Source organism: Chrysemys picta, chromosome 9 (assembly GCF_011386835.1).
Source record: "Chrysemys picta bellii isolate R12L10 chromosome 9, ASM1138683v2, whole genome shotgun sequence".
Classification (NCBI taxonomy): Eukaryota; Metazoa; Chordata; order Testudines; family Emydidae; genus Chrysemys; species Chrysemys picta.
In genome coordinates this window covers 451,946-477,903 of record NC_088799.1, presented here as the reverse complement: position 1 = coordinate 477,903, position 25,958 = coordinate 451,946, and the positions used below count along the sequence as shown (strand labels likewise).

General features: G+C 45.5%; 2 protein-coding genes across 18 annotated transcripts in view; one reads left to right on the top strand and one right to left on the bottom strand.

The window, feature by feature from the left end:
- Nucleotides 1-25,958, top strand: part of DLG1 (discs large MAGUK scaffold protein 1) — a 360,872-nt gene that overhangs the window by 90,519 nt on the left and 244,395 nt on the right. The gene's annotated exons all lie outside the window — the stretch shown is intronic.
- Nucleotides 20,922-23,185, bottom strand: LOC135973612 (uncharacterized). Its single transcript, XM_065557451.1, has 2 exons — nucleotides 22,486-23,185; nucleotides 20,922-21,491 (listed from the first exon to the last, which is right to left on the bottom strand). The coding sequence occupies exons 1-2, from the start codon at nucleotides 23,060-23,062 to the stop codon at nucleotides 21,016-21,018; spliced, it is 1,053 nt and encodes a 350-aa protein (XP_065413523.1). The 5' UTR covers nucleotides 23,063-23,185; the 3' UTR covers nucleotides 20,922-21,015.

The window sequence follows — 25,958 nt, the reverse complement described above, 5'->3', positions numbered from 1 at the left end:
CAGAATGGGGTCCTAGTCCATGGCTGTGGCTCCTAGGCGTTATGATGATACAAATAATAATAACTAGTTGCAAAAAGCCTGTGCTGTCCCACAGTTGTGGCGGATGGGCCAAGTAATGCACCATCTGTAAAGTCTCGCTCATAAAACCAGTGAAATTCTCACAACCAAACTGGAAGTAGAGTGTAAGAGTGAAGACTGGTTGAGTTACCTCTGATATCAAAACAGTCTAGTGCTGTTGGCATGGGATAGATGCACCTTGGTGACAGCAAGGTATGTCATTTGTAAAGTAAAAAATAGTTGAGAATTTAAAAATTGGATGGTAACAGACCATGAATCCCAGTGATAATTAAACCTGGTGATATTGTAGTTTCCGTTGCTTCATGTTGCTCAGCAAACATTATAGCCAATAGGCAGACCATGGGCCAAATCCGGACTGCCACACGCTTTTGAATGGACTACAAAATCTTTTTATTTACTTATTATTGTTATTACAGTGTGAAATACATTTCTCTGGAGTCTGGACCTTGAGTATACTTTGACCAAGAAATTTGAACCCTGACAAAAAATAATTGACTACCTCTGAATTATAGGCTTCAAAGAAACAATCTTTAGATAACAGGATGTTCAAGTAGATGATCTAATGATCCTATCTGGCATCAGTCTCTAAATCTATTACTTTTCTGAGCCTAGAATTTTTGATAGAGGTGGTAGTATTGAAACTTAATCTCTTGATTGTCATGACCCCAAACTATTGTGTAAGTCAAACCTTTCTGTGCATTTCCTGAAACAGGAGGCATACAACTTAATCCTTAAGGCTATATTATTGTACTTCTTGAAGGAAACTAGAGTGCATTCCCAGGGCGTACAGGAACATTAGCCTCCCTTTCATTCTTCAGAGCTAATGGCATTTCACTCATGTTTATAGATTCAGACACATAGGACTATGGTTGCAATGCAATATGCAGGGAATTGGACTTGTAATTCTCAAACAGTAATGTATTATGTATCCAGTTTTGTGTGTACCACATAAAAAAAAAAAAAAAGTCTAGAAGCCAGCAAACAAGATGGTAGCTTAAGCACAACTCCTACACAGAGGGAAAATATATTTTAATTAAAGAGTTCTTGAAAGATAAATTTCTCACCCTACCCCAGTGATTCCTAACTAAGGGTACGTGTACCCCTCGGGGTATACAGATATCTTCCAGGGGGTACATCAACTCATCTAGATATTTGCCTAGTTTTACAACAGACTACAAAAAAAGTACTAGCAAAGTCAGTACAAACTAAAATTTCATACAGACAATGACTTTACATTAATTCTGCATTTGTAAGTTTAACTTTCATTATAAAGAGAGAGCACTACAGTACTTGTATTAGGAGAATTGAAAAATATTATTTCTTTTGTTTTTTATAGTGCAAATATTTGTAATAAAAAATAAATATAAAGTGAGCACTGTACACTTTGTATTATGTGTTGTAATAGAAATCAATATATTTGAAAATGTAGAAAAAACCCAAATTATTTAATAAATTTCAATTGGTATTCTATTGTTTAAACAGTGCGATAAATTGTGATTAATTTTTTGGAGTTAATCACGTGAGTTAACTGCGATTAATCGAGAGCCCTACCTATAAATAGATATTGGAGTAGTTTGAAACTGTGTCAATTCTGAGGATGATGTGGCAGCTCTTGATAGGCAAATTGCTGCAGAGAAAGGTGAAATTGTAATTAAGAATTTAAAATCCAATAAATCTTCAGTTCCCAATGGACTTTCTGGAGAATATTATACAGCTCTAACGCAAGTGTTGGTCCCTATTTTAACTGAATTGCTTAATGGCATATTGCAGGGGAATGAGATTCCAGATTCATGGAAAGAAGTAAAATTGGTGGTAATTCCTAAAGAAGGATAAGCCCTTACCAACTGTGCATCAGAGAGAACTATAAGGTGCTAGCAAACACCCGAGTTTCAACTTGCCCAGATGTGTTCACCTGTCTGGGTTCCTTGCTGGCAGGGCAGGCAGGCATCTGTCTGATAATATCAGAAGAACTTTGATTTTGCTCTGTAGTGTTAATTCCAGCTGCTTTCTTTGGATGCTGAGAGAGCCTTCAACTGGGATTAGGAGTATTTCAGACAGTTTTTGGTAAAGTTTGGTTTTGGAAGTCAGTTTTCTATGTGCATATTGGCTCTGTGTATTCATCGTCAGGCGTCTGCTTTGATTAATAGTGATCAATCCCCTCCTTTTAAATTGTCTACTGGTTCAAGACAGGGTTGGCCCTTATTCCCTCTGTTGTTTACTTTGACAATGGAGCCATCTGCAATAAATGTGACAAACAACCCCTTGGTAAAGGGCATCAAATTACCTTCTAGATTAGAACACAAAATAGCTATTTATGCTGGCAATGCCTTGTTATATTTGCAGAATCCAGAAGACTTGTTAAAAAATATAGAATAAACGGATTAAAAAGAAATGTAGGTCACCAACAATAAAAAGTCACCCATACCACCTTAGTAGCTTTGGACAGATGTTTTAAATTGTTGTCGCTGAAGCCCTCTCCCCTAACTACTTTCATTAATCAGGAATTTATCCCTAGGAAATATCAAAGTGACTTAGTTGTGGGTAAGAGCTGAGTTTACTCAGTTTGGACAGCTCCTCCTATGTCCTGAGCTGAACTCATACCAAGAGATATGTAATAATGTAAGTAGTACAAAAATCACGCATTTTCAGTATTTACAAGTCAAACGTTTATTGTGGCCTCTGGATACAAGATGGCTCTATCTAGACCTTCAACCACATTTGAGGAGTTGACTCAGGTGTAAGTTGGAACAAAGATTTAATTTCTAAGAGAAATACAATTTTGTTTGAAAAAGGTGTTAAGAAATTAATCCAGATGAAAAGATTGGGGAGGGAATTTGACAAAGAAATTGATCTGGATAAATGGGTCTGTATATGGGAAAGGGGATATACATTTTCAATTTGTGTAGCTGATAAAGAAATTTTTTATAAATTACTGTATATCCCCTTTCCCATATAGAGACCCATTTATCCAGATCAAATTCTTTGTTCTGTTGGACGGGTTGTGGGGGAAGGGCAACATTCTTGCACATATGGTGGTTGAATCCATGAATTAGACTGTTTTGGAAGGAAATTATTAGAGATTCATTTTATGACAAAATGCCAGTTTCCTAGAGATCCCCTGACCTGCATACTTAATGCTCCAATAAAGGATCTATATTTTAAACAATGACAAAATAATTTTTTTGTTAGAAGCGAGACTTTATATTGTATATTATTGGAAAAATTTGACTTCTCTTCCTATGGAATTGTTGTTTAGTAAAATATGAACTGTCTTTGTAATGGAAAAGGTTTCACATCAAATATGTACACAAGAGAAGTGCCAAAAAGAGGATAGGTATTTAAAAATTTGGTTACTCTTTAGTTAGAGTAGGAGAACAGCTCCCCAGCCAACAGCCAGAATCTTTAGCCAGGTTCTCTGAATATTAATCTGATCCTGAATAAGTAAAGTACAATATTGTATGTTAACGCTTTATTGTAACTTTGCCTTCATAAAAAGTTTTAAAAGTCTATAAAAATCTTTGCTCCTATGTATTTTGGGAACATCATTGACTCATTAGCCTTAGAGTAAAACTTGGATATTTTAAAATCTGCAGTTCCCCAATTGCATATTTCATATAGAGCCCTACATTTGATAAAAACAATCTAAGCAACAAAATAACTATAAATAACAGTAGAAAGCATCCACTACAAAAGTTACTAAATCTAGTGTCCCATAACATTTTAGGAAATGTTTTGTCATAATTTGCACATACTTCTAATATTAATTCCTGTGTTTATCTGTTACATTGTTTGGTGTATAGCCACAATTCATCCTTTAAAAAGACAGATAAATATGCTGAGAACGAGCCCCGGTTGTAATAACTAAAAGAATTCTTCAGAGAACCTCTGTGTATTACCACTTGACCTGGTAGTTCAAAAGTTACGGAGTCCAAAAGACCTGTGCCACAGTGATCGGAACCTTCTGGAAAACTGTTCCCATTGAGGCTTACATGAGTGTCATTTCATGGAACCAAGCAATTAGAACCAGAAGTTGTATGAGAGAGATGAGCCCTGGAAACCTGTTGCTTTCTGATTGCCATCAGCTGCAATTCGAAGGAACCTTGAAGCTGTGCCTGTGTCTGATTGTCAGATGTACTCGTTATATCTGTCAGTTGCAAATAGTTAAATATAGGTGTTTGGTATAATTAGTTGTTAATATTTATACACTATTTCTAAGGTAACTCTGCCTAATTTTCTATTTCACCTTTCTTCATCATTTCCCTGCGTGGGATTGATGCAGGCTGTAGCAGACCCTAAATAGGGTTTCAAGAGTTTCCTTCTCTGCTCCAGGTATTTCATTATTTGGATTCATTTACTTGTCTGTTCATGGCACCAGACAACATGGCCTTTGCCAGCCCCAAAACCCACTATCTCTGGGGTCCACAAACCAACCTCAACACTGCATGATAAGGAGACTAATATGGAACCCAAAGCAGTTGTATAGATAGGTGTTGCTATAGATAGGTGAGTAATTTTGTCATCCTTTGTTTTCCACTAAAATGCATTCAATCGCTAAACAGGAGCATAGTGCTACTTTAAGTGTCTTTTTAACAGCTAGGCTGTTCTTTAATACCCAACAGTGCTAGACACCTGTTGAGCGGAAGCAGTTAACAATTTACCCAGTTGATATTACAGGGGGAGTTTAGTCAATCAGAATGTACTATAGTTACATGCACAGTAACCTCTACCTTTTAAATGTTGGGTTTATTTAGATCGATGAGGAAAAAAATAGTCCTTTTTCTGGTGAGCAGAAATCTGCTAAGGTTAGCATTTTTCCACCAGAAGCAATACTTACTGTGAGCCTGTGTTGCCACCTGCTGGCTAGTAGAAGAATAATCTCAATGATTTTGCCTAAGAGCATTAACCAGTGCCATGTGATGGAATTTTTCATTTTTAGTAGACTAAAGGCATTAGTTCCATTTGGCATGGTATATGTCGAGGGTGTACATGTTTTTCGAGTGCTTGCTCATGTCCGTTCCATGTTAGGTTTATGCGCACTGCATGAACCGTTGCTGAAGATTTTTCTCACATTGGTATGCGTTGGGTTGGCTCTAGCGCCCTCTGTAGCCATGTGCTTATGCGCCGGTATAAGGGGCGCCGCCGGCCACGCACCTCTCAGTTCCTTCTGACCGCCTGTGGTGGTTGCTGGCATGACCCCTCTTGCTTCAGCAAGGCCTTTTCCTTGTGGTTTTTGGACTCTAATTCTTTGTTGTTTTAAACATAATTTTTAGTTTATAGAGAAATAAGGCTCAAGGCTATCCTAATGGAAACTGCTTTCAGACCAGCCTCAGAGCCAAATCAGCACAATAAGCTGTCCACCGACAGAGGGCACTTGCCTGTGCAGAAAAATGACAAGCAGGTAGAAAGCAGTAGAATGCGACCCATGCTGGGCCACTCCTACCGTCGACTCCGCCCAGAGCATTGAGTCCATTACAGGACCGCCACCAATACCCGGAAGCCACTACAGTACCAGCAGCCTGACTGTTCCTTCAAACTCAGGGGCTTTCGCGGTGGCCGGGGATTTACTGTCATTAAGGTTGCGTGTATGTCATGGATTCCATGACTTTTCATGACTTCTGCAGCGGCCGGTGCTGGCCGAGCTGGGCAGCCCCTGGGCTAGCAGCAGCAGTCTGGGTGTGTGGGAGGGGGCTCAGGGCTGGGGCAGGAGCAGGGGTCATGGCAGCGCTTACCTGGGGGGGTTCTCCAGCTCCCATCAGCATGTCCCTGCAGCTCCTAGGAGAAACGGCTAGGGGGGCTCCGCGCACTGCCCATGCCCCTGCAGCTCCCATTGGCTGCTGTTCCTTGCCAATGGGAACTGCGGAGCCGGCGCTTGTGGTGGGAGTAGTGCGCTGAGCCCCCCATCCACCCCTCTCCCAGGAGCTACAGGGATATGTCGGTTGGAGCCAGGTAGGGAGCCTGCCAGTTCCTGGCCCCTCTCTCCCCCCCAGCACCAGTAGCCACTGCCCGGCTCCTCTCCGAGCATCAGTGGGGGTCCCGAGCTGCGCGCTGCCACCCGCCTCCCCCCAGCACGAGCGGTGGTCCCAGGCCACCCGTGGCACCCCTGGCCCGCCCCGCTTAAGCACCGCAGTTCCTTGGCCCAAGTTTTAGTTAGGGGTATATAGTAAAAGTCATGGACACGGCTGTGAATTTTTACAACTTTTACTAAAAATACCCGAGACTAAAATGTAGCCTTAACTATCACTCCTGGTCTCCCTAACTCCAACAGGACAGCTGTCGGCTCAGATGACCAGGAGCAGGAAAGAGTAGGGAGCATCAAGCACCTTCTTGGCACTGGGCCAAATGGCACTTTCTAGGGGCAAGCTGACCCTGATCCTGTTGTTGTGACCATCTCTGATCTGCCGCCAGTCGCTGGACTTCAGCACTGTATGGAGGCAGAGGGCTATTGCTCCACTGTGCTCACCAAAGGAGGACTCTTGGTCTGAGTCCGAAGGGGAACCTTACATGCAACCTGTATGCCACCGGATCTCGATGCAGGTCCCCCCCCACCGGCACCTGGCCAATGGTTTAGTGCCCTATCCAGTGGCTATACTGGAATCCTTGGGGTTTTCCCCTGGTACTGGGTCCTTCCTCCCATCAATCCTACTTGGAGATTTCGGAGAAGCAGGATACAGCCCTTTCCCGCTCGGCATGGGACCCTGACTCCAGTATTGACATTCAAGATGTGGCTCCCATGGACGTCTCTGGGGCTGAGGAATTGAAAGGAGCCACTCCTCTGGTGCAAGCTGCCTGCTCTTCCTCCCCAGATGAGGCCATCTTGGGGCCCAGTAGCTCATTTCCATAGGATGACTTCAGGGCCCATCAGGACCTTCTGAAGTGGATAGCCGCTAACCTTGGGCTGGAAATTGAGGAGCTTAAGGAAACATCCTACAGCCTTATTGATGTTCCGGCTGCAGCAGCTTCCTCCAAAGTGGCTTTACCATGAATGAGTCTGTAATGGGTCCGGACAAGGCCCTCCGGCAAACTCCTTCTCAGCTCCCCACCTCAAGAATGGCAGAAAAGAAATAATATGTGCCAGCAAGAGGGGTCGAGTATTTGTACTTGTCTCCCTTCCCCCCAGGGTCCATCATTGTGTTGGCAGCCAATGAGAGGGACAGTCCGGGCCAGACGAGCACTACCCCCCAAACAAAAAGATGCAAAAACCCTGGACCTGTTTGGGTGAGAGGTTTATTCAATGAGTAGCCTTTAATTGCGTATCTCTAACCAGCAATCCTTATTGGGGAGATACGATTACAATCTGTCGGACTCTTTGGCTAAGTTCAGAGGCTGCCTCAAGATTTGAGGCAGGAATTAGCTGCCCTCTTGGAGGAGAGTAAAAATGTGGCTAGGACCCCTCTCCAGGCGGCTCTGGATGCAGCTGATGTGGCAGCAAGGACAATTGCCTCAGCTGTCCCATGAGGCTCCAGTCCTTGGGAATTCCTCACAAGGTCCAACAATGACTCCAGGACTTCACCTTTGAAGATCCATGAGCCGATCCCTCCATGGGACTTAAATCTGGTCCTGTCAAGGCTCACAGGCTCTCAGTTCGAACCACTAGCATCATGCCCTCTACTACTTCTCTCTTGGAAGGTCGCGTTTCGGATGGCAATCACCTCAGCCAGTAGGGTCTTTGAAATCAGGGCTTTTACATCAGAACCACCATATACAGTATTCTTCAAGGAAAAGGGCCCCCACCCAGCCTTCCTGCCAAAGGTGGATTCCCAATTCCATAGCAACCAGGCTATTTTCTTCCCAGTCTTCTTCCTGAAGCCTCCCAGGAACTCTGAAGAGCAGCAACTTTGTTTGCTGGATGTTAGGCATGCCTTCGCCTTCTATATTGAGAGGGCTAAACCCTTTCGCAAATCTATGCAATTCTTTGTAGCAGTAGCAGAAAGGATGAAAGGGCTTCCAGTGTCAGCCCAGAGGATCTCATCCTGGATAACAGCCTGTATTTGAGCTTGCTACAAGCAAGCAAATGTCCTATCACCGGCCATTCTCACTCCACGAGAGCTCAGGCCTCTTAAGCAGCGTTCCTTGTGCAAATGCCAATACAAGACATCTGCATGGCCACAACTTGGTTGTCGGTGCATACCGTTGCATCCCACTACGCCATCGCCCAAAAGGCTTGAGCTGATGCCAGTTTCGGAAGAGCAGTGTTGCTGTCAGCATGTCCATGAACTCCAAGTCCATGAACTGCTTGTGAGTCACCTAACGTGGAATGGACATGAGCAAGCACTTGAACCTTCCATGACTGTTGGTCTCCGAGGTGTGTTGCTCATGTCCATTCCACAACCCGCCATCCTACCCTGTCGCAGTTGTCCAGCAAGAAGGAATTGAGAATGTGTGTGGCTGGCAGCGGCCCTCATACTGACGCATGAGCATGTGGCTCCAGAGGACAGTCGAGCCAGCCCGATGGATAACACTGAGGGTAAAATCTCTGGCAACGGTGCACGCACCCACCTAATGTGGAATGGGCATGAGAAATACATCTTGAAGAACAACAGTAATGGAAGGTCAATAACCATTTTTTCATGGTCTGGCATTTGTCAAGTATGTCTCTTGTAGCAGCAGACCTCACTTGTGGGAGTTCAGCATAATTTCTTATCTGGCTTATTTGATCACGACCTGGTGACCCGATCACCCAAGTAGTACATGAGATACTACATTTGTTTTGTTTTTTAATAAATTTTAAAAAAATGGTACCCTGATTCCATCTTTTAAGATTTCAGCGAGAATACAAATTGTCTGAGAGGTGAACCTATTGGGGTTGGCCACTCAACAGGAAATATGATCTCAAAGGGAAAAGAAATTCCACATAAATACCTTTGGAGATGGTTATGCTCTAGAGGTTAATCAAAAGAAAGCATGGCTTCATAAATCTAAGGGTATGGAGGTAGTCATGCACCTGATATGGGAGGGCAATATGGTAAACTCAGATTCTGCTAAATTTGTTTGTACATTTTTGTTTTGGATGGAGGGAATCCTCTTCTAGCCCCAGACCCTATTAATTCTGGATCACCTTTATTGTACAGACAACTGTCTAAACCAGTACAAAATTGTTCCAGAAGAAGGTTTCTTAATGGCAAACTGCCTTCAGTAGGTCTCAAGAAATTGGGGAATCTCAATTGTAGACCTGCTCGCTATGAAATTGAGTGCTAGCTGCTCTCATTGTTGGCATTAGGTAGCAGGACCCATTGAATCTTGCACACTATGATATAACACATTCCTGTTATATCTCACACTTAATGTGTAAAATTATTATTGAAACATTTTCCTCATACGAGAGTTGCATACTTATAGGAACCCAACTCTAATTAAGTTGGTTGGAAAAATAATTTTGACTAAAAAGAAAAAAGAAAAAATATGTTGCATGTTATCACACTGATTTTAATAACAAGACAGGGTAGTGGATTTTGGGGCTGACAAAGGCCATGTTGTCTGGTGCCATGAACAGACAAGTAAATGAATCCAAATAATGAAATACCTGGAGCAGAGAAGGAAACTCTTGAAACCCTATTTAGGGTCTGCTACAGCCTGGTATATTGCTTTTGAAGAAACTTAACTGGGTTACAGAAGAAGCACTGGAGGAAATAAGAGTATCTGCAAAGCAATGGTAGGAAGGAGAGAAAAATTATCTAGAAAACATTTCAAAAAATTTTCTTAGCAAAATCTTTTTCTTTGTGCTGGCAGATATTCAGACTATTGTAATTAATATGTGTAAAAATACTGGAATTATCCCTACTTTCCAAGAAAGAAAAACAACTTGAGTATGGGTTTTCAAAGCAGGAGCTGGGGAGTCGCAAGCACCCTTTCTTCTTTATGGCTTGATGGGAGGAGAATCCTGAAATAGTTCTCTTGTAGAAATATTGAAAATACTGAAAACTCCTATGATACAAAATTTGATTAGAGTAATTTTGACTTCAGTGTAATTGATGTCAATGCATTTTCAGAGAGATCAGCCACTAGGTGGTGTTGCTTCAGCAGAGGACGTCAGCATCTCTTACTATAACAAATGCATGAATTAAGATTGGCTCTTTTCAGTAAATTGAAAAGTGAATGTATTTGTTTTCATGTAAAAAAAAGAAGTATAAGCAGCAACAATTAGCTATTGCCAGAAGAGATCTGTGATAGATATCTTAAGAACAATAAGGAAAATAATTTTATAAACCTTAAAATGAGAACAGTTGCAAAGATTCAAATGAAAAGAGTTGAGTAAGAAACAACTGCAAAATGTTTTGAAATGGTCAAATTAATCACTGGTGTAACACCATTCTATTTGACTACTTGGACTCAGACACTGTCTTTTGATCTGCAGAGGAATATCCAGGATATTAGAAGTAAGGTCTAAAGCAACCAGAACCTCACGGTGAAAATATCTTCCATTAGATTTATGTCTAGATACCATGCCATGTCTTTTTTTTATTACCACGTTACTTTGTAATTATTTTTTGTCTTGTTTGAATGCTATTAAACTAGTACAGTTTTCACCTTTTTAATTTTTATATTACAAGGACAATCTGTTGTAATTATATTATCAGAGGGGTAACCGTGTTAGTCTGAATCTGTAAAAAGCAACAGAGGGTCCTGTGGCACCTTTAAGACTAACAGAAGTATTGGGAGCATAAGCTTTCGTGGGTAAGAACCTCACTTCTTCAGATGCAAGTAATAGAAATCACCAGAGGCAGGTATAAATTGGTATGGAGATAACGAGGTTAGTTCAATCAGGGAGGGTGAGGTGCTCTGCTAGCAGTTGAGGTGTGAACACCAAGGGAGGAGAAACTGCTTCTGTAGTTGGATAGCCATTCACAGTCTTTGTTTAATCCTGATCTGATGGTGTCAAATTTGCAAATGAACTGGAGCTCAGCAGTTTCTCTTTGGAGTCTGGTCCTGAAGTTTTTTTGCTGTAAGATGGCTACCTTTACATCTGCTATTGTGTGGCCAGGGAGGTTGAAGTGTTCTCCTACAGGTTTTTGTATATTGCCATTCCTGATATCTGATTTGTGTCCATTTATCCTCTTGCGTAGTGACTGTCCAGTTTGGCCAATGTACATAGCAGAGGGGCATTGCTGGCAGATGATGGCATATATAACATTGGTGGACGTGCAAGTGATGTTGTAGCTGACCTGGTTAGGTCCTGTGATGGTGTTGCTGGTGTAGATGTGTGGGCAGAGTTGGCATCGAGGTTTGTTGCATGGGTTGGTTCCTGAGTTAAGAGTTGTTATGGTGCGGTGCGTGGTTGCTGGTGAGACTATGCTTAAGGTTGGCGGGTTGTCTGATGATCATCAGTGATCTACAACCCATCCTGGACAATGATCCCTCACTTTCACAGACCCTGGGAGGCAGGCCAGTCCTCGCCCACAGACAACCCGCCAACCTTACGCATATTCTCACCAGCAACCACGACCCGCACCATAACAACTCTTAACTCAGGAACCAACCCATGCAACAAACCTCGATGCCAACTCTGCTCACATATCTACACCAGCAACACCATCACAGGATCTAACCAGATCAGCTACAACATCACCGGCTCATTCACTTGCACGTCCACCAATGTTATATATGCCATCATATGCCAGCAATGCCCCTCTGCTATGTACATTGGCCAAAGTGGACAGTCACTACGCAAGAGGATAAATGGACACAAGTCAGATATCCGGAATGGCAATATACAAAAACCTGTAGGAGAACACTTCAGTCTCCCTGGCCTCACAATAGCAGATGTAAAGGTAACCATTGTACAGCAAAAAAACTTCAGGACCTGACTCCAAAGAGAAACTGCTGAGCTCCAGTTCATTTGCAAATTTGACACCATCAGATCAGGATTAAACAAAGACTGTGAATGGTTGTCCAACTACAGAAGCAGTTTCTCCTCCCTTGGTGTTCACACCTCAACTGCTAGCAGAGCACCTCACCCTCCCTGATTGAACTAACCTCATTATCTCCCTACTGATTTATACCTGCCTCTGGAGATTTCCATTACTTGCATCTGAAGAAGTGAGGTTCTTACCCATGAAAGCTTATGCTCCCAATACTTCTGTTAGTCTATGGATATGTCTATACTATGAAATTAGGTCGAATTAATAGAAGCCGGTTTTATAGAAATCGGTTGTATACAGCCGATTGTGTGTGTCCCCACATAAAATGCTCTAAGTGCTCTAGTCGGCGGACCGCGTCCACAGTACCGAGGCTAGCGTCGACTTCCGGAGCATTGCACTATGGGTAGCTATCCCACAGTTCCCGCAGTCTCCGCCGCCCCTTGGAATTCTGGGTTGAGATCCCAATGCCCGGATGATGCAAAACAGTGTCGCGGGAGGTTCTGGGTACATGTCGTCAGGCCCCTCCCCCTCCGTCAGAGCAACGGCAGACAATAGATTCGCGCCTTTTTACCTGGGTTACCTGTGCAGACAACATACCACGGCAAACGTGGAGCCCGCTCAGCTCACCGTCACCATATGTCATCTGGGTGCCGGCAGACGTGGGACTGCATTGCTACACAGCAGCAGCAGCTAACTGCCTTTTGGCGGTAGACGGTGCAACATGACTGGTAGCCTTCATCGGCGATCTGGGTGCTGGCAGCTGTGGGGCTGGCAGCCGTAGGGCTGCATTGCACCAGCCCCTTGCCTTTTGCCTTTTGGCAGTAGATGGTGTATTACGACTGGTAACCGTCCTATTACAAGTTGGATCATCGCACATTAGCAGAGTCTTCCCTGAGCAGCAGATCGTGCAATAGGCCTGAAGGCCATCGTAGTACACTAACTGCCAAGCGCCCAGTATTTGCTGCCAAGCACCCAGAAGATGCCGAGGGCTATCAGTCATGCTGCACCGTCGTCTTAAGATGTAAAAAATAGATTTGTTCTGTATTCATTTGCTTGCCCCTCCCTCCGTCAAATCAACGGCCTGCTAAACCCAGGATTTTCAGTTTAATCTTTGGGGGGACCATTCTGTGTGACAGTTGTTTGTGTTTCTTCCTGATGCACAGCCACCTTTCTTGATTTTAATTCCCTGTACGTCATGTCGTCACTCAGCCCTCCCGCCCTCCCTTCTTCCCCTGGTCCGTCAGATACTAGTTTCGCGCCTTTTTTCAGACCAGGCACCATAGCTAGCACTGGGATCATGGAGCCCGCTCAGATCACCGCGGCAATTATGAGCACTATGAACACCACGTGCATTGTCCTGGAGTATATGCAGAGCCAGGACATGCCAAGGCGAAACCCGGACCAGCCGAGGAGGCGATTGCAGCGCGGCGAAGAGAGTGATGAGGAAGTTGACATGGACATAGACCTCTCACAAGGCACAGGCCCCAGCAATGTGGAAATCATGGTGTTACTGGGGCAGGTTCATGGCGTGGAACGCCGATTCTGGGCCTGGGAAACAAGCACAGACTGGTGGGACCGCATCGTGCTGCAGGTGTGGGACGATTCCCAGTGGCTGCGAAACTTTCACATGCGTAAGGGCACTTTCATGGAACTTTGTGACTTGCTTTCCCCTGCCCTGAATTGCCAGAATACCAGGATGAGAGCAGCCCTCACAGTTGAGAAGCGAGTGGCGATAGCACTGTGGAAGCTTGCAACGCCAGACAGCTACCGGTCAGTCGGGAATCAATTTGGAGTGGGCAAATCTACTGTGGGGGCTGCTGTGATCCAAGTTGCCAGGGCAATGAAAGACCTGGTGATATCAAGGATAGTGATTCTGGGCAACGTGCAGGCAATAGTGGATGGTTTTGCTGAAATGGGATTCCCAAACTGTGGTGGGGCCATAGACGGAACCCATATCCCTATCTTGGCACCGGAGCACCAAGCCACCGAGTACATAAACCGCAAGGGGTACTTTTCAATGCTGCTGCAAGCCCTGGTGGATCACAAGGGACGTTTCACCAACATCAACGTGGGATGGCCAGGAAAGGTACATGATGCTCGCGTCTTCAGGCACTCTGGTCTGTTTCGAAAGCTGGAGGAAGGGACTTTCTTCCCGGACCAGAAAGTAACCGTTGGGGATGTTGAAATGCCTATCGTGATCCTTGGGGACCCAGCCTACCCCTTAATGCCATGGCTCATGAAGCCGTACACAGGCAGCCTGGACAGGAGTCAGGACCTGTTCAACTACAGGCTAAGCAAGTGCCGAATGGTGGTGGAATGTGCATTTGGACGTTTAAAAGCGCGGTGGCGCAGCTTACTGACTCGCTCAGACCTCAGCAAAAAGAATATCCCCATTGTTATTGCTGCTTGCTGTGCGCTCCACAATATCTGTGAGAGTAAGGGGGAGACATTTATGGCGGGGTGGGAGGTTGAGGCAACTCGCCTGGCCGCTGATTACGCGCAGCCAGACACCAGGGCGGTTAGAGGAGCACAGCAGGGCGCGGTGCGCATCAGAGAAGCTTTGAAAACGAGTTTTGTGACTGGCCAGGCTACGGTGTGAAACTTCTGTTTGTTTCTCCTTGATGAACCCTCCAACCCCCCCCCCACCCGGTTCACTCTACTTCCCTGTAAACCAACCACCCCACCCTCCCCTCCCCACTTCGAGCACCGCTTGCAGAGGCAATAAAGTCATTGTTATTTCACATTCATGCATTCTTTATTAATTCCTCACACAAGTAGGGGGATAATTGCCAAGGTAGCCTGGGATGGGTGGGGGAGGAGGGATGGAAAAGGACACACTGCATTTTAAAACTTTAACTCTTATTGAAGGCCAGCCTTCTGATGCTTGGGCAATCATCTGGGGTGGAGTGACTGGGTGGCCGGAGGCCCCCCCACCGTGTTCCTGGGCGTCTGGGTGAGGAGGCTATGGAACTTGGGGAGGAGGGCTGTTGGTTACACAGGGGCTGTAGCGGCGGTCTCTGCTCCTGCTTCCTTTCCTGCAGCTCAACCATACGCTGGAGCATATCAGTTTGATGCTCCAGCAGACGGAGCATTGACTCTTGCCGTCTGTCTGCAAGCTGACGCCACCTATCATCTTCAGCCCGCCACTTGCTTTTTTCATCCCGCCATTCAGCCCGCCACCTCTCCTCTCGTTCATATTGTGCTTTTCTCATGTCCGACATTGACTGCCTCCACGCATTCTGCTGTGCTCTATCAGCGTGGGAGGACATCTGGAGCTCCGTGAACATATCGTCCCGCGTCCTCCGTTTTCTCTTTCTAATGTTCACTAGCCTCTGCGAAGGAGAAACAGTTGCAGCTGGTGGAGGAGAAGGGAGAGGTGGTTAAAAAAGATACATTTTAGAGAACAATGGGTACCCTCTTTCGTTACAAGGTCGCATTTTTCCTCTGCCTGCCGGTTTGGTATGAGAGATCACTCACGCAGTGCCAGGCAACAGATTTCGGCTTGCAGGCAGCCATGGTAAGCCACAGTCTTTTGGCTTTTTTAACCTTCTTAACATGTGGGAATGGTTTCAAACAGCAGCGCATTTCCCATATCAAGGGTGAATTGGGTTGGCCATTTAAAATGGGTTTTCATTTTAAAAGGAGGGGCTGCGGTTTCCGGGTTAACATGCAGCACAAACCCAAGTAAACCACCCCCCCCCCCCCCCCCACACCCGATTCTCTGGGATGATCACTTGACCCCTCCCCCTACCGCGTGGTTAACAGCGGGGAACATTTCTGTTCAGAAGAGCAGGAACGGGCATCTCTGAATGTCCCCTTAATAAAATCACCCCATTTCAACCAGGTGACCGTGAATGATATCACTCTCCTGAGGATAACAAAGAGAGATAAGGAATGGATGTTGTCTGCATGCCAGCAAACACCGGAACCATACGCTGCCATGCTTTGTTATGCAATGATTCCAGACTACGTGCTACTGGCCTGGCGTGGTAAAGTGTCCTACCATGGCGGATGGGATAAGGCAGCCCTCCCCAGAAACCTTTTGCAAAGGCTTTGGGAGTACATGAAGGAGAGCTTTCTGGAGATGTCCCCGGAGGATTTCCGCTCCATCCCCATACACGTTAACAGATTTTTCCAGTAGCTGTACTGGCCGCGATTGCCAGGGCAAATTAATCATCAATCATTAAACACGCTTGCTTTTAAACCATGTGTAATATTTACAAAGGTACACTCACCAGAGGTCTCCTGTGTGCCCTGAGGGTCTTGGGTGAGTTTGGGGGTTATTGGTTCCAGGTCCAGGGTGACAAACATATCCTGGCTGTTGGGGAAACCGGTTTCTCCGCTTCCTTGATGCTGTGAGCTACCTATAGTACCTCCATCCTCATCTTCCTCGTTCCCCGAACCCTCTTCCCTGTGTGTTTCTCCATTGACGGAGTCATAGCACACGGTTGGGGTAGTGGTGGCTGCACCCCCTAGAATTGCATGCAGCTCCGCGTAGAAGCAGCAAGTTTGCGGCTCTGCCCCGGACCTTCCATTTGCTTCTCTGGCTTTGTGGTAGGCTTGCCGTAGCTCCTTAATTTTCACGCGGCACTGCTGTGTGTCCCTGTTATGGCCTCTGTCCTTCATGGCCTTGGAGACCTTTTCTAATACTTTTCCATTTCTTTTACTGCTACGGAGTTCAGCTAGCACTGATTCATCTCCCCATATGGCGAGCAGATCCCGTACCTCCCGTTCGATCCATGCTGGAGCTCTTTTGCGATCCTGGGACTCCATCACAGTTACCTGTGCTGATGAGCTCTGCGTGGTTACCTGTGCTCTCCACGCTGGGCAAACAGGAAATGAAATTCAAACGTTCGCGGGGCTTTTCCTGTCTACCTGGTCAGTGCATCTGAGTTGAGAGTGCTGTCCAGAGCGGTCACAATGAAGCACTGTGGGATAGCTCCCGGAGGCCAATAACGTCGAATTCCGTCCACACTACCCCAATTCCGACCCGCAAAGGCCGATTTTATCGCTAATCCCCTCGTCGAAGGTGGTGTAAAGAAACCGGTTTAAAGGGCCCTTTAAGTCGAAAGAAAGGGCTTCGTCGTGTGAATGTGTCCAGGCTTAATTCGATTTAACGCTGCTAAAGTCGACCTAAACCCGTAGTGTAGACCAGGCCTTAAAGATGCCACAGGACCCTCTGTAATTATATTGAATTTTTGGAAAGTACATTTGACATATGAACACACCATGCATTTGGGTAAAGTGATGAGTGCTAATGTTACACTCTCAGAGCAGAGTGTCTGAGAGTGGTTAAGGTGGTATCTCCTGGTTAAGGTACCCTGCTGTCACTCCTGACTCACAAAAGAAGATTGAAGACCTCCCTTTTGAAGGCAGTCATCTTAATGACAGGAATTAGAAAATTTTAGAGAAGATGAAAGCCTCTTACATTACTGGCTAATCTTCAGAGATTATTCAGTCTTCATTCTCTGCAAGGAGACCTTACCTAACATTCAATTTCCGAAAGTAAATTTCCTTTCTGCAAGAAAGGATGCAGCCTCAATGGTGGTATGAGTGGTCTTCCTTTTCTAAATCTGCTTCCAATAAAAGATGTCAGCAGTTTAAAAGGGCAGGATCCCTCATGACTTGTCAGCACAGCCCTCAGCATTGGTTTCCAACCAGTAATTTTGATGGGATAGTTTAGTTATTTGGAGCTCTTGCCTCCATTCCTTTGGACCTCATCTCTTCTATGTGGATGGTATCTGTTGCAGGATTACTTCTGATCATTGGGTGATGGTCACCATCCACGACAATTATTTGATAGAATTCATTAGAGCATCTTGTTTCCCTCAGCCTCTTCCTCCCTCTGCAGGGAGCCATCTCATGAGAGAATCGTATTAGAGGAAGTGGATTCCCTCCTACAAAGGTGAGCCATAGAGGAGATTCCACACGAAAACTAGGAAAAGAGGTTCCACTCCTGTTATTTCCTAATCCCCGAGAACATCCTTGACATTAGAAACCTCAACACATTCATAAACATTCAAGTTCAGGATGCTCATACTAGGGGACATCATTCCTTTCTTGTCCCAGGGAGATTGGTATGCGGCTCTCGACTTAAAGAAAATCTTTTTCTATGTGGCAATCAGATGCACCTGTATTAAGTACCTCAGGTTCTGTGTAGGGGCAAGCCTCTACTAGTTCCGCGTCTTTCAATTTGTCTTGTTTACATCACTAAGTCTTTACAAAGTGCCTTTTGGTGGTAGCTGCACACCTGAGATGCCAGGGCATATTTGTTTACCTATAACTGGATGATTGGTTCCTAAGGTCCAGCTCTCAGTGGAATTTCTTTCTTATGATTCCTTACATATGCAACCTTCTGCAATCTCTGGGACTGTTAAACAACAGGGAGAAATCCTCTCTCCAGTCTGCACAGAGGATTACCTTCACTGGAGCAGTCCTGGACTCCACTCAAAACTTGGTCTTAAAGGACAGATACCTGGTAATCCACAGGAAAAAAACAGTACAAACCACACATTTTTTTGTATATTCCTTGTTTTACTACCCTCATCTGCCTAAGTTGCACCTTTTGTATCTGTTTAATTAGATCTGTGAGAGCTGTGCTGTGCAGAAACACAAAATGTGTTCATATGTCTCTTGTATTTTGAATAAGCAGCATGTACAGCTTTTACTTAGGCCTTGTCTACACTACGAGAGTAGTTCGATTTTACTTGCATCGAATTTTTGTAATCGATATTGCAAAGTCGAACGTGTGTGTCCACACTAAGGACAGTAATTCGACTTTGTGCGTCCACACTAACGGTGATAGCGTCGACATTCGAAGCGGTGCACTGTGGTCAGCTATCCCACAGTTCCCGCAGTCCCCTCTGCCCATTGGAATTCTGGGTGTAGCCGGCAATGCCTTCTGGGTAACAAAATGAGTCGAGGGTGCTTTTGGGAAACTGTCGTCATCCGTCCATCACTCCCGCCCTCCCTCCCTGAAAGCGCCGGCGGGAAAACAGTTCGCGCGCTTTTCCAGTCATTGACAGCGCGGACGCCACTGTACTCCGAGCATGGAGCCCGCTGCGACCATCGCTGCAGTTGTGGCCGCTCTCAACGTCTCGCAGCTTATCATAAAGGTTTCCCTGAGGCAGATGCAGAAAAGTCAGGCAAGGAGGCTACGGCACCGCGGTGATGTCCTGAAGTCTGAGAGTAGCACAGACCTGTCAGAAAGCAGGCGACCCAGCGCCGAGGACATCACAGTGGCAATGGGTCATGTTGATGCCGTGGAACGGCGATTCTGGGCACGGGAGACAAGCACTGAGTGGTGGGACCGCATAGTGCTGCAGGTCTGGGATGAATCCCAGTGGCTGCGAAACTTTCGCATGCGGAAGGGAACTTTCCTGGAACTTTGTGAGTTGCTGTCCCCTGCCCTGAAGCGCAGTGACACCCGGTTGCGAGCTGCACTGAGTGTACAGAAGCGAGTGGCCATAGCCCTGTGGAAGCTTGCAACGCCAGACAGCTACCGGTCAGTCGCGAACCAGTTTGGGGTGGGCAAATCTACCGTGGGGGTTGTTGTGATGCAAGTAGCGAAGGCAATCGTTGATGTACTGCTGCCAAAGGTAGTGACCCTGGGAAACGTGGAGGCGATCATAGATGGCTTCGCAGCGATGGGATTCCCAAACTGCGGTGGGGCCATAGATGGAACTCACATCCCTATCCTGGCACCGGACCACCAGGCCACCCAGTACATTAACCGAAAGGGATACTTTTCCATGGTGCTGCAAGCACTGGTGGACCACAGGGGACGTTTTACCAACATCTACGTGGGATGGCCGGGCAAGGTTCATGACGCTCGTGTTTTCAGGAACTCTGGTCTGTTTAGACGGCTGCAACAAGGTATTTACTTCCCGGACCACAAAATAACTGTTGGGGATGTGGAGATGCCTATAGTCATCCTCGGGGACCCAGCCTACCCGCTAATGCCCTGGCTCATGAAGCCCTATACTGGCGCCCTGGACACTGAAAAAGAACTCTTCAACTACCGGCTGAGCAAGTGCAGAATGGTGGTGGAGTGTGCTTTTGGCCGTCTCAAGGGGAGATGGAGAAGCTTACTGACTCGCTGTGATCTCAGCGAAACCAATATCCCCATTGTTATAGCAGCTTGCTGTGTGCTCCACAATCTCTGTGAGAGCAAGGGGGAGACCTTTATGGCGGGGTGGGAGGTTGAGGAAAATAGCCTGGCTGGTGATTACTCACAGCCAGACAGCCGGGCGATTAGAAGAGACCAGCGGGAAGCGCTGTGCATCCGGGAGGCTTTGAAAGCAAAGTTCCTGAGTGAGCAGGGTAACCTGTGATTTTATAGTTTGTGTACTGAGAAGCTAAACCTGCCCCCGTTTCTTTACCCAGGTAATGTTGACTATCCTATCCAGTTACATACCCCCTTCACCCCCCCTCCAACACACGTGTCGAAATAAAAATAGTTCTACTTTGTTAAAGCACACCGTTTTCTTTAATACTGTTTTAGCGGGAATTTTTTAAAACTGGGACGCAGACTGTGGTGCGGGGCGGGTCTAGTGTTGTGATGCGAATGCAGCTTCTAAACTCAAGGATTGACAGGCTCCGCTGCGGTGGGATGCTTGTTTCAACGGAGCCTGTCACCCCTCCTGATCGGGACTGTGTGTATGGGAGGTCTATTTGACTTTGTGGCAGGGGGAGGACGGTTACAGATCCCATGCTGTGTGGCTCTGTGATCCTGTCTAAGGACCGGCGCTTAAGATCTGTAACTGCCCTCCCCCGCCACAAAGTCACAGAGCAACCCACCCCCCCCAACATTACATCAAAACAACCTCCCAGACTAACCGGGGCAACTAGTCACTGCATCACTGCACTGTGTATGTGCCCTGCTGCTGTGCCTGCCCCCGACTATGTACCCTGCCAAAGGAGACTGTCCTGTCCAATTTCCAACCCCCTTTCCCCTCCTCCTCCAAAAGAACATGATTGAAACAGTAGTTAACAGAAACGAATTTTTTATTATCAACTACACATGGCATTGGGAGGTGAAACTTGGACGTGGGCTTGTGTCAGGCGGGAAGGAAAGAACTTTTCAAATTTTGGGAAATGAGAGCCTTCTGCTACTAGAGCTCTCTGCAGGGGTGGAGTGAGAGTTAGCAGGGACTCTGCCGCCTCTCCTTCTTTGCACTTTGGGTGAGGTGGGTATGGGACTTGGTGGCGGGGGAGGGCGGTTAGAGATGGACTGCAGCGGGGCTCTGTCCTCCTGCCTCCGTTCCTGCAGAACATCCACAAGGCGCCGGAGCGTGTCCGTTTGCTCCCTCAGTAGTCCAAGCAGCGTTTGAGTCGCCTGCTGGTCTTCCTGCCGCCACCTCTCCTCCCGATCCATGTTGGCTTGGTGCATTCGGGTCAAGTTCTCCCGCCACTGGGTCTGCTGTGCTGCCTGGGCTTGGGAAGAGGCCATAAGCTCAGAGAACATGTCCTCCCGTGTCCTCTTCTTCCTACGCCTAATCCGCGCTAGCCTCTGGGAGTGTGATTCCAGGCTAGGTTGTGAGACAGTCGCAGACGGGGCTGTGGAAATGGGAAAAAGGGAGTGAATTCCTCTGAAAGATAAATGTAGTTGTGAACAAAGAACATAGTCTTTCTCTGTGAACAAGACCATGCACAGCACCTTTCACATGCGCACTCAGCACAAGGTCGAATTCTCGGCCTTCGCATTCTGTGCCTGGGGTCTTGAACAGCACATTTGAGAAGCGAGGCAGCACAACGGAATTTCTGTTGCAGGCAGACATGGTAAGCCGTACACTTGTGGCAGTTTAAAACTTTTATATTACCACTGGCCTCATTTCACATTTAAATCAATGTCAGTCCCTGCTGCCAGCAATCCGGCAAGCGGGAACTCTGCCCCTGTCCCACCCCCTCGCGGCTGTCCCCGGGAATGATCCCTTTCGGCTGCCCCTCTCCCGCCTCCACCGCGTGGCTGCAAACCAGCGGTGACAGTTCTGTAAAGGAACGGGAAAGCAGTCCCAACACTAACATTCCCCTACCTAATTAAAAGCAGGTCACCATGGCCGACATCACCCTGATGAGGATCTCCGAGAGCGACAAAGAGAGAATGCTCCGGGAAAGCCTCCAAAGACCAGGGCCGTATGCCGCCCTGCTGTGCAGAGCAATGATCCCCGAGTACCTGATAATCTCGTGGCGCGGCAACGTGTCGTACTTCGGAGGACCCAATAAGGCCGCTCTCCCCAAGAACCTCATGCAACGGCTTTCAAGTTACCTCCAGGAGAGCTTCATCGAGATGTCCCAGGAGGATTACTGCTCTATCCCCGCACATATAGACCGCATTTTACTGTAGCTGCAGTAGCAGGGAATACACAGTAGAGCGGCTTGTGCAGGACAATCACTGAAAACCGGACATTGCTAGATTTCTTTTCAAAACTTGCACTGCCCCTTACTAAACCGTTAAGCGCCTAGGGCACACTAATCATGAACAACCCATTCTTTTAATTGTTAATATTCCTGTTTTGTTAAAAATAAATGTTTAGATGTTTACAACACTTACTGGCTGATCCTTCACCAGATTCTGTGTCCGGGGTAATGGCTGGGGACGCTTCGTAGGGGATCTCTGTAAGGGTGATGAAGAGATCCTGGCTGTCGGGGAAATCAGCGTTGTGAGAGCTGCCAACTGCCTCGCCCTCCTCATCTCCTTCCTCATCTTCCCCGTCCCCTAACATGTCTGAGGAACCGGCCGTGGACAGTATCCCATCCTCAGAGTCCACGGTCACTGGTGGGGTAGTGGTGGCGGCAGCACCGAGGATGGAATGCAGTGCCTCGTAGAAACGGGATGTCTGGGGATGGGATCCGGAGCGTCCGTTTGCCTCTTTGGTCTTCTGGTAGCCTTGTCTCAGCTCCTTGATTTTCACGCGGCACTGCGTTGCATCCCGGCTGTATCCTCTCTCTGCCATGTCTTTAGAGATCTTCTCGTAGATCTTTGCATTCCTTCTTTTGGATCGCAGCTCGGAAAGCACGGACTCATCGCCCCACACAGTGATGAGATCCAAGACTTCACGATCAGTCCATGCTGGGGCTCTCTTTCTATTCCCAGACTGCACGGCCATCACTGCTGGAGAGCTCTGCATCGTTGCCAGTGCTGCTGTGCTCGCCACGATGTCCAGACAGGAAATGAGATTCAAACTGGCCAGACAGGAAAAGGAATTCAAATTCAAATTTTCCCGGGGCTTTTCCTGTGTGGCTGGTCAGAGCATCCGAGCTCGCACTGCTGTCCAGAGCGTCAACAGAGTGGTGCACTGTGGGATAGCTCCCGGAGCTATTAGCGTCGATTTCCATCCACACCTAGCCTAATTCGACATGGCCATGTCGAATTTAGCGCTACTCCCCTCGTCGGGGAGGAGTACAGAAGTCGAATTAAAGAGACCTCTATGTCGAACTAAATAGCATCGCAGTGTGGACGGGTGCAGGGTTAATTCGATTTAACGGCGCTAACTTCGACATAAACGCCTAGTGTAGACCAGGCCTTAGTGTTTAGTAAGTCTCATTTGTTCAGTCATTAACAGGTGATACAAAGCCTCATTTCAGCTCACCACAGCTTTGAACAGACAATTTGCACCATTCTACTACCTGCTGACATCTAAACTGTTCATAACAGAACAATAGATCAAATTATTTCTTCTTATATCACATTTGCTCCATAAGGAGTGCTTATTTTCTCTGCTATACATACATTACAAATTCAAGGCAATCATTAAGGTTTTCTTTATTTTTTTAAGAAGCAGCCTGTGATTAAAATGCTTACTTAATATTTTCTTGTAATCAAGATGCAACTGACTTTGTTTGCCCCCTGATAGAACATTTGGTTTAGAGTGGCTGTTCAAATCTGTCATTTCTTAGTATGCGCATAATCAACAGAATCTGAAGAGACAAAAATGGAAAAACTGTAACAGATGGAACTTAGATTAATTAAGACACTACAACAGCGGTAGGATACATCAGTCAGCATCTGGTCATCTTTATAACTGCTTATCTTCATTCTAGGTTTTCAGTGACTTGGGTGATTTTGGTACATCAAGAAAACTCAAAAATTGCATTAAGCTCAGAATGTTTATTTCGATGTGGCATGCTAAAAAGATGGGCAGGAAATTTATTAAGAATGTATGGAAATCCAGACAGTTTAATCTACACATTTTGGTACGTCAGTTGAGATGATGTTAATATTTTATTATAAATTTATTACCCTGCAAATACTCCTGCACTGGAATAGATTTGCTAGCATAATTGTACTTGCATATTTCTTATAACTTTTTTCTTGTTGAACTGTGCTCTTTACAAATATGTCTAATGCATGTATTGCTGGGCTTTGGTGATAATTTCTTAGCATTCAAGTACTGAAATGGTTTATAACATAATATAACAAGACCAAGATCAGTATGCATAAAACATGGGTATGAAGCTAGCAGTTCTAACTATATTAAAATTTTAATATGCAAGCAGTGTTAAAGATGTTAATTTTAATTATTTTATATCTTTTTCTAGTTGTACAGATTTGTTACATTTCAGATATACCGGCTTATATTTAGGAGTATACAAATTTACATTGTAGTAATATTGTACTTCCTTGGAATTTTGTTTTAAAGAGTCTCTAAAGGCACTAAAAATAAGGGATCTTTTATTCTATATTGATTTGATTGTAAAATCCAACTTTGTTTAGTTATTCTCTAGAAAAAGTTGCACTCCCTATATAGAGTAAATCAGGTAGCCCATTAGGTTTGCTCTGCTTATTTTAGTTTACCAGATACAATTAATTATATTAATTGATGGTAAGAGATGATGTATATTATTAGTCAGTTTACACACAAGATTTTCAAGCAGTTGGCTGTCTTTAGTCAAAATAAGTAATTTTTTTGATGTAATTGTCATTTACAGTTGTCATTGTTATAGAATATGCTAAGATTTCAATTAAATGTACAAGAATAAATCTATTTTAGTTTCATGCTTTGATATATGTTCTTCGGGAATGTGATATAAAACACTATGTTATGCTACACTATAGGTTTCTCTGGCATGTTAATACAAATTTATATTGAAGCTGTACATAATCTAAACAATTTTGTTCTAAGTATTGATGTATAACCTTTATTTGGAACATGTGCGCTTTAGTACAATGTATAATAAACAGTTCTTTAGAGTCCCTGTTAAATATAGAAAGTACAAGTGATGCAGTAGTATGTACACTGCAAGATGTGAACAACCTCTCAGCTCATTTAACTGAGGTTGAAAATTTAGGATTAAAAGAAACAAGTAGTTGATCGTTAGTAATGTGTGTATCTTAGGGGTATCTATTTCCTTTTTATTTTAACTGGGTAGGTTAAATGTATGAGAATTACAGTTCTGTTTAGGACCCTACCAAATTCACAGTCTGTTTTGGTTAATTTCACGGTCATAGGATTTTAAAAATCGTAAATTTAATGATTTCAGCTATTTAAATCTGAAATTTCATGGTGTTGTAACTGTAGGGTCCTGACCCAAAAGGAGGTTGGGGGGGGAGAGGGTTGCTAGGTTATTGTAGGGGGGGTTGCAGTATTGCTATCCTTACTGCTGCTGATGGCAGTGCTGCCTCCAGAGCTGGGTGGCTGAAGAGCAGCGGCTGCTGACTAGGAGCCCAGCTTTGAAGGCAGCGTTGCCCAGCTCTGAAGGCAGCAGCACAGAAGTAAGGGTGGCATGGTATGGTATTGCCAACCTTACTTCTGCGCTTCTATTGGTGAGGCACTGTTTTCAGAGCTGGGCACCCGGCCAGCAGCCACTGCTCTCTGGTCACCCAGTTCTGAAGGCAGCGCAGAAATAAGGGTGGGAATACTGTGACACCCCTACAATAACCTTGGGACTCCCCCAGACCCTTTTTGAGAAACGCTGGTCTCCCCCATTAAAACTGTATAGTATAGGATAAAAGCTCACAAAAGATCAGATTTCATGGTCCATGACGCGTTTTTTACGGACGTGAATTTGGTAGGGCCCTAGTTA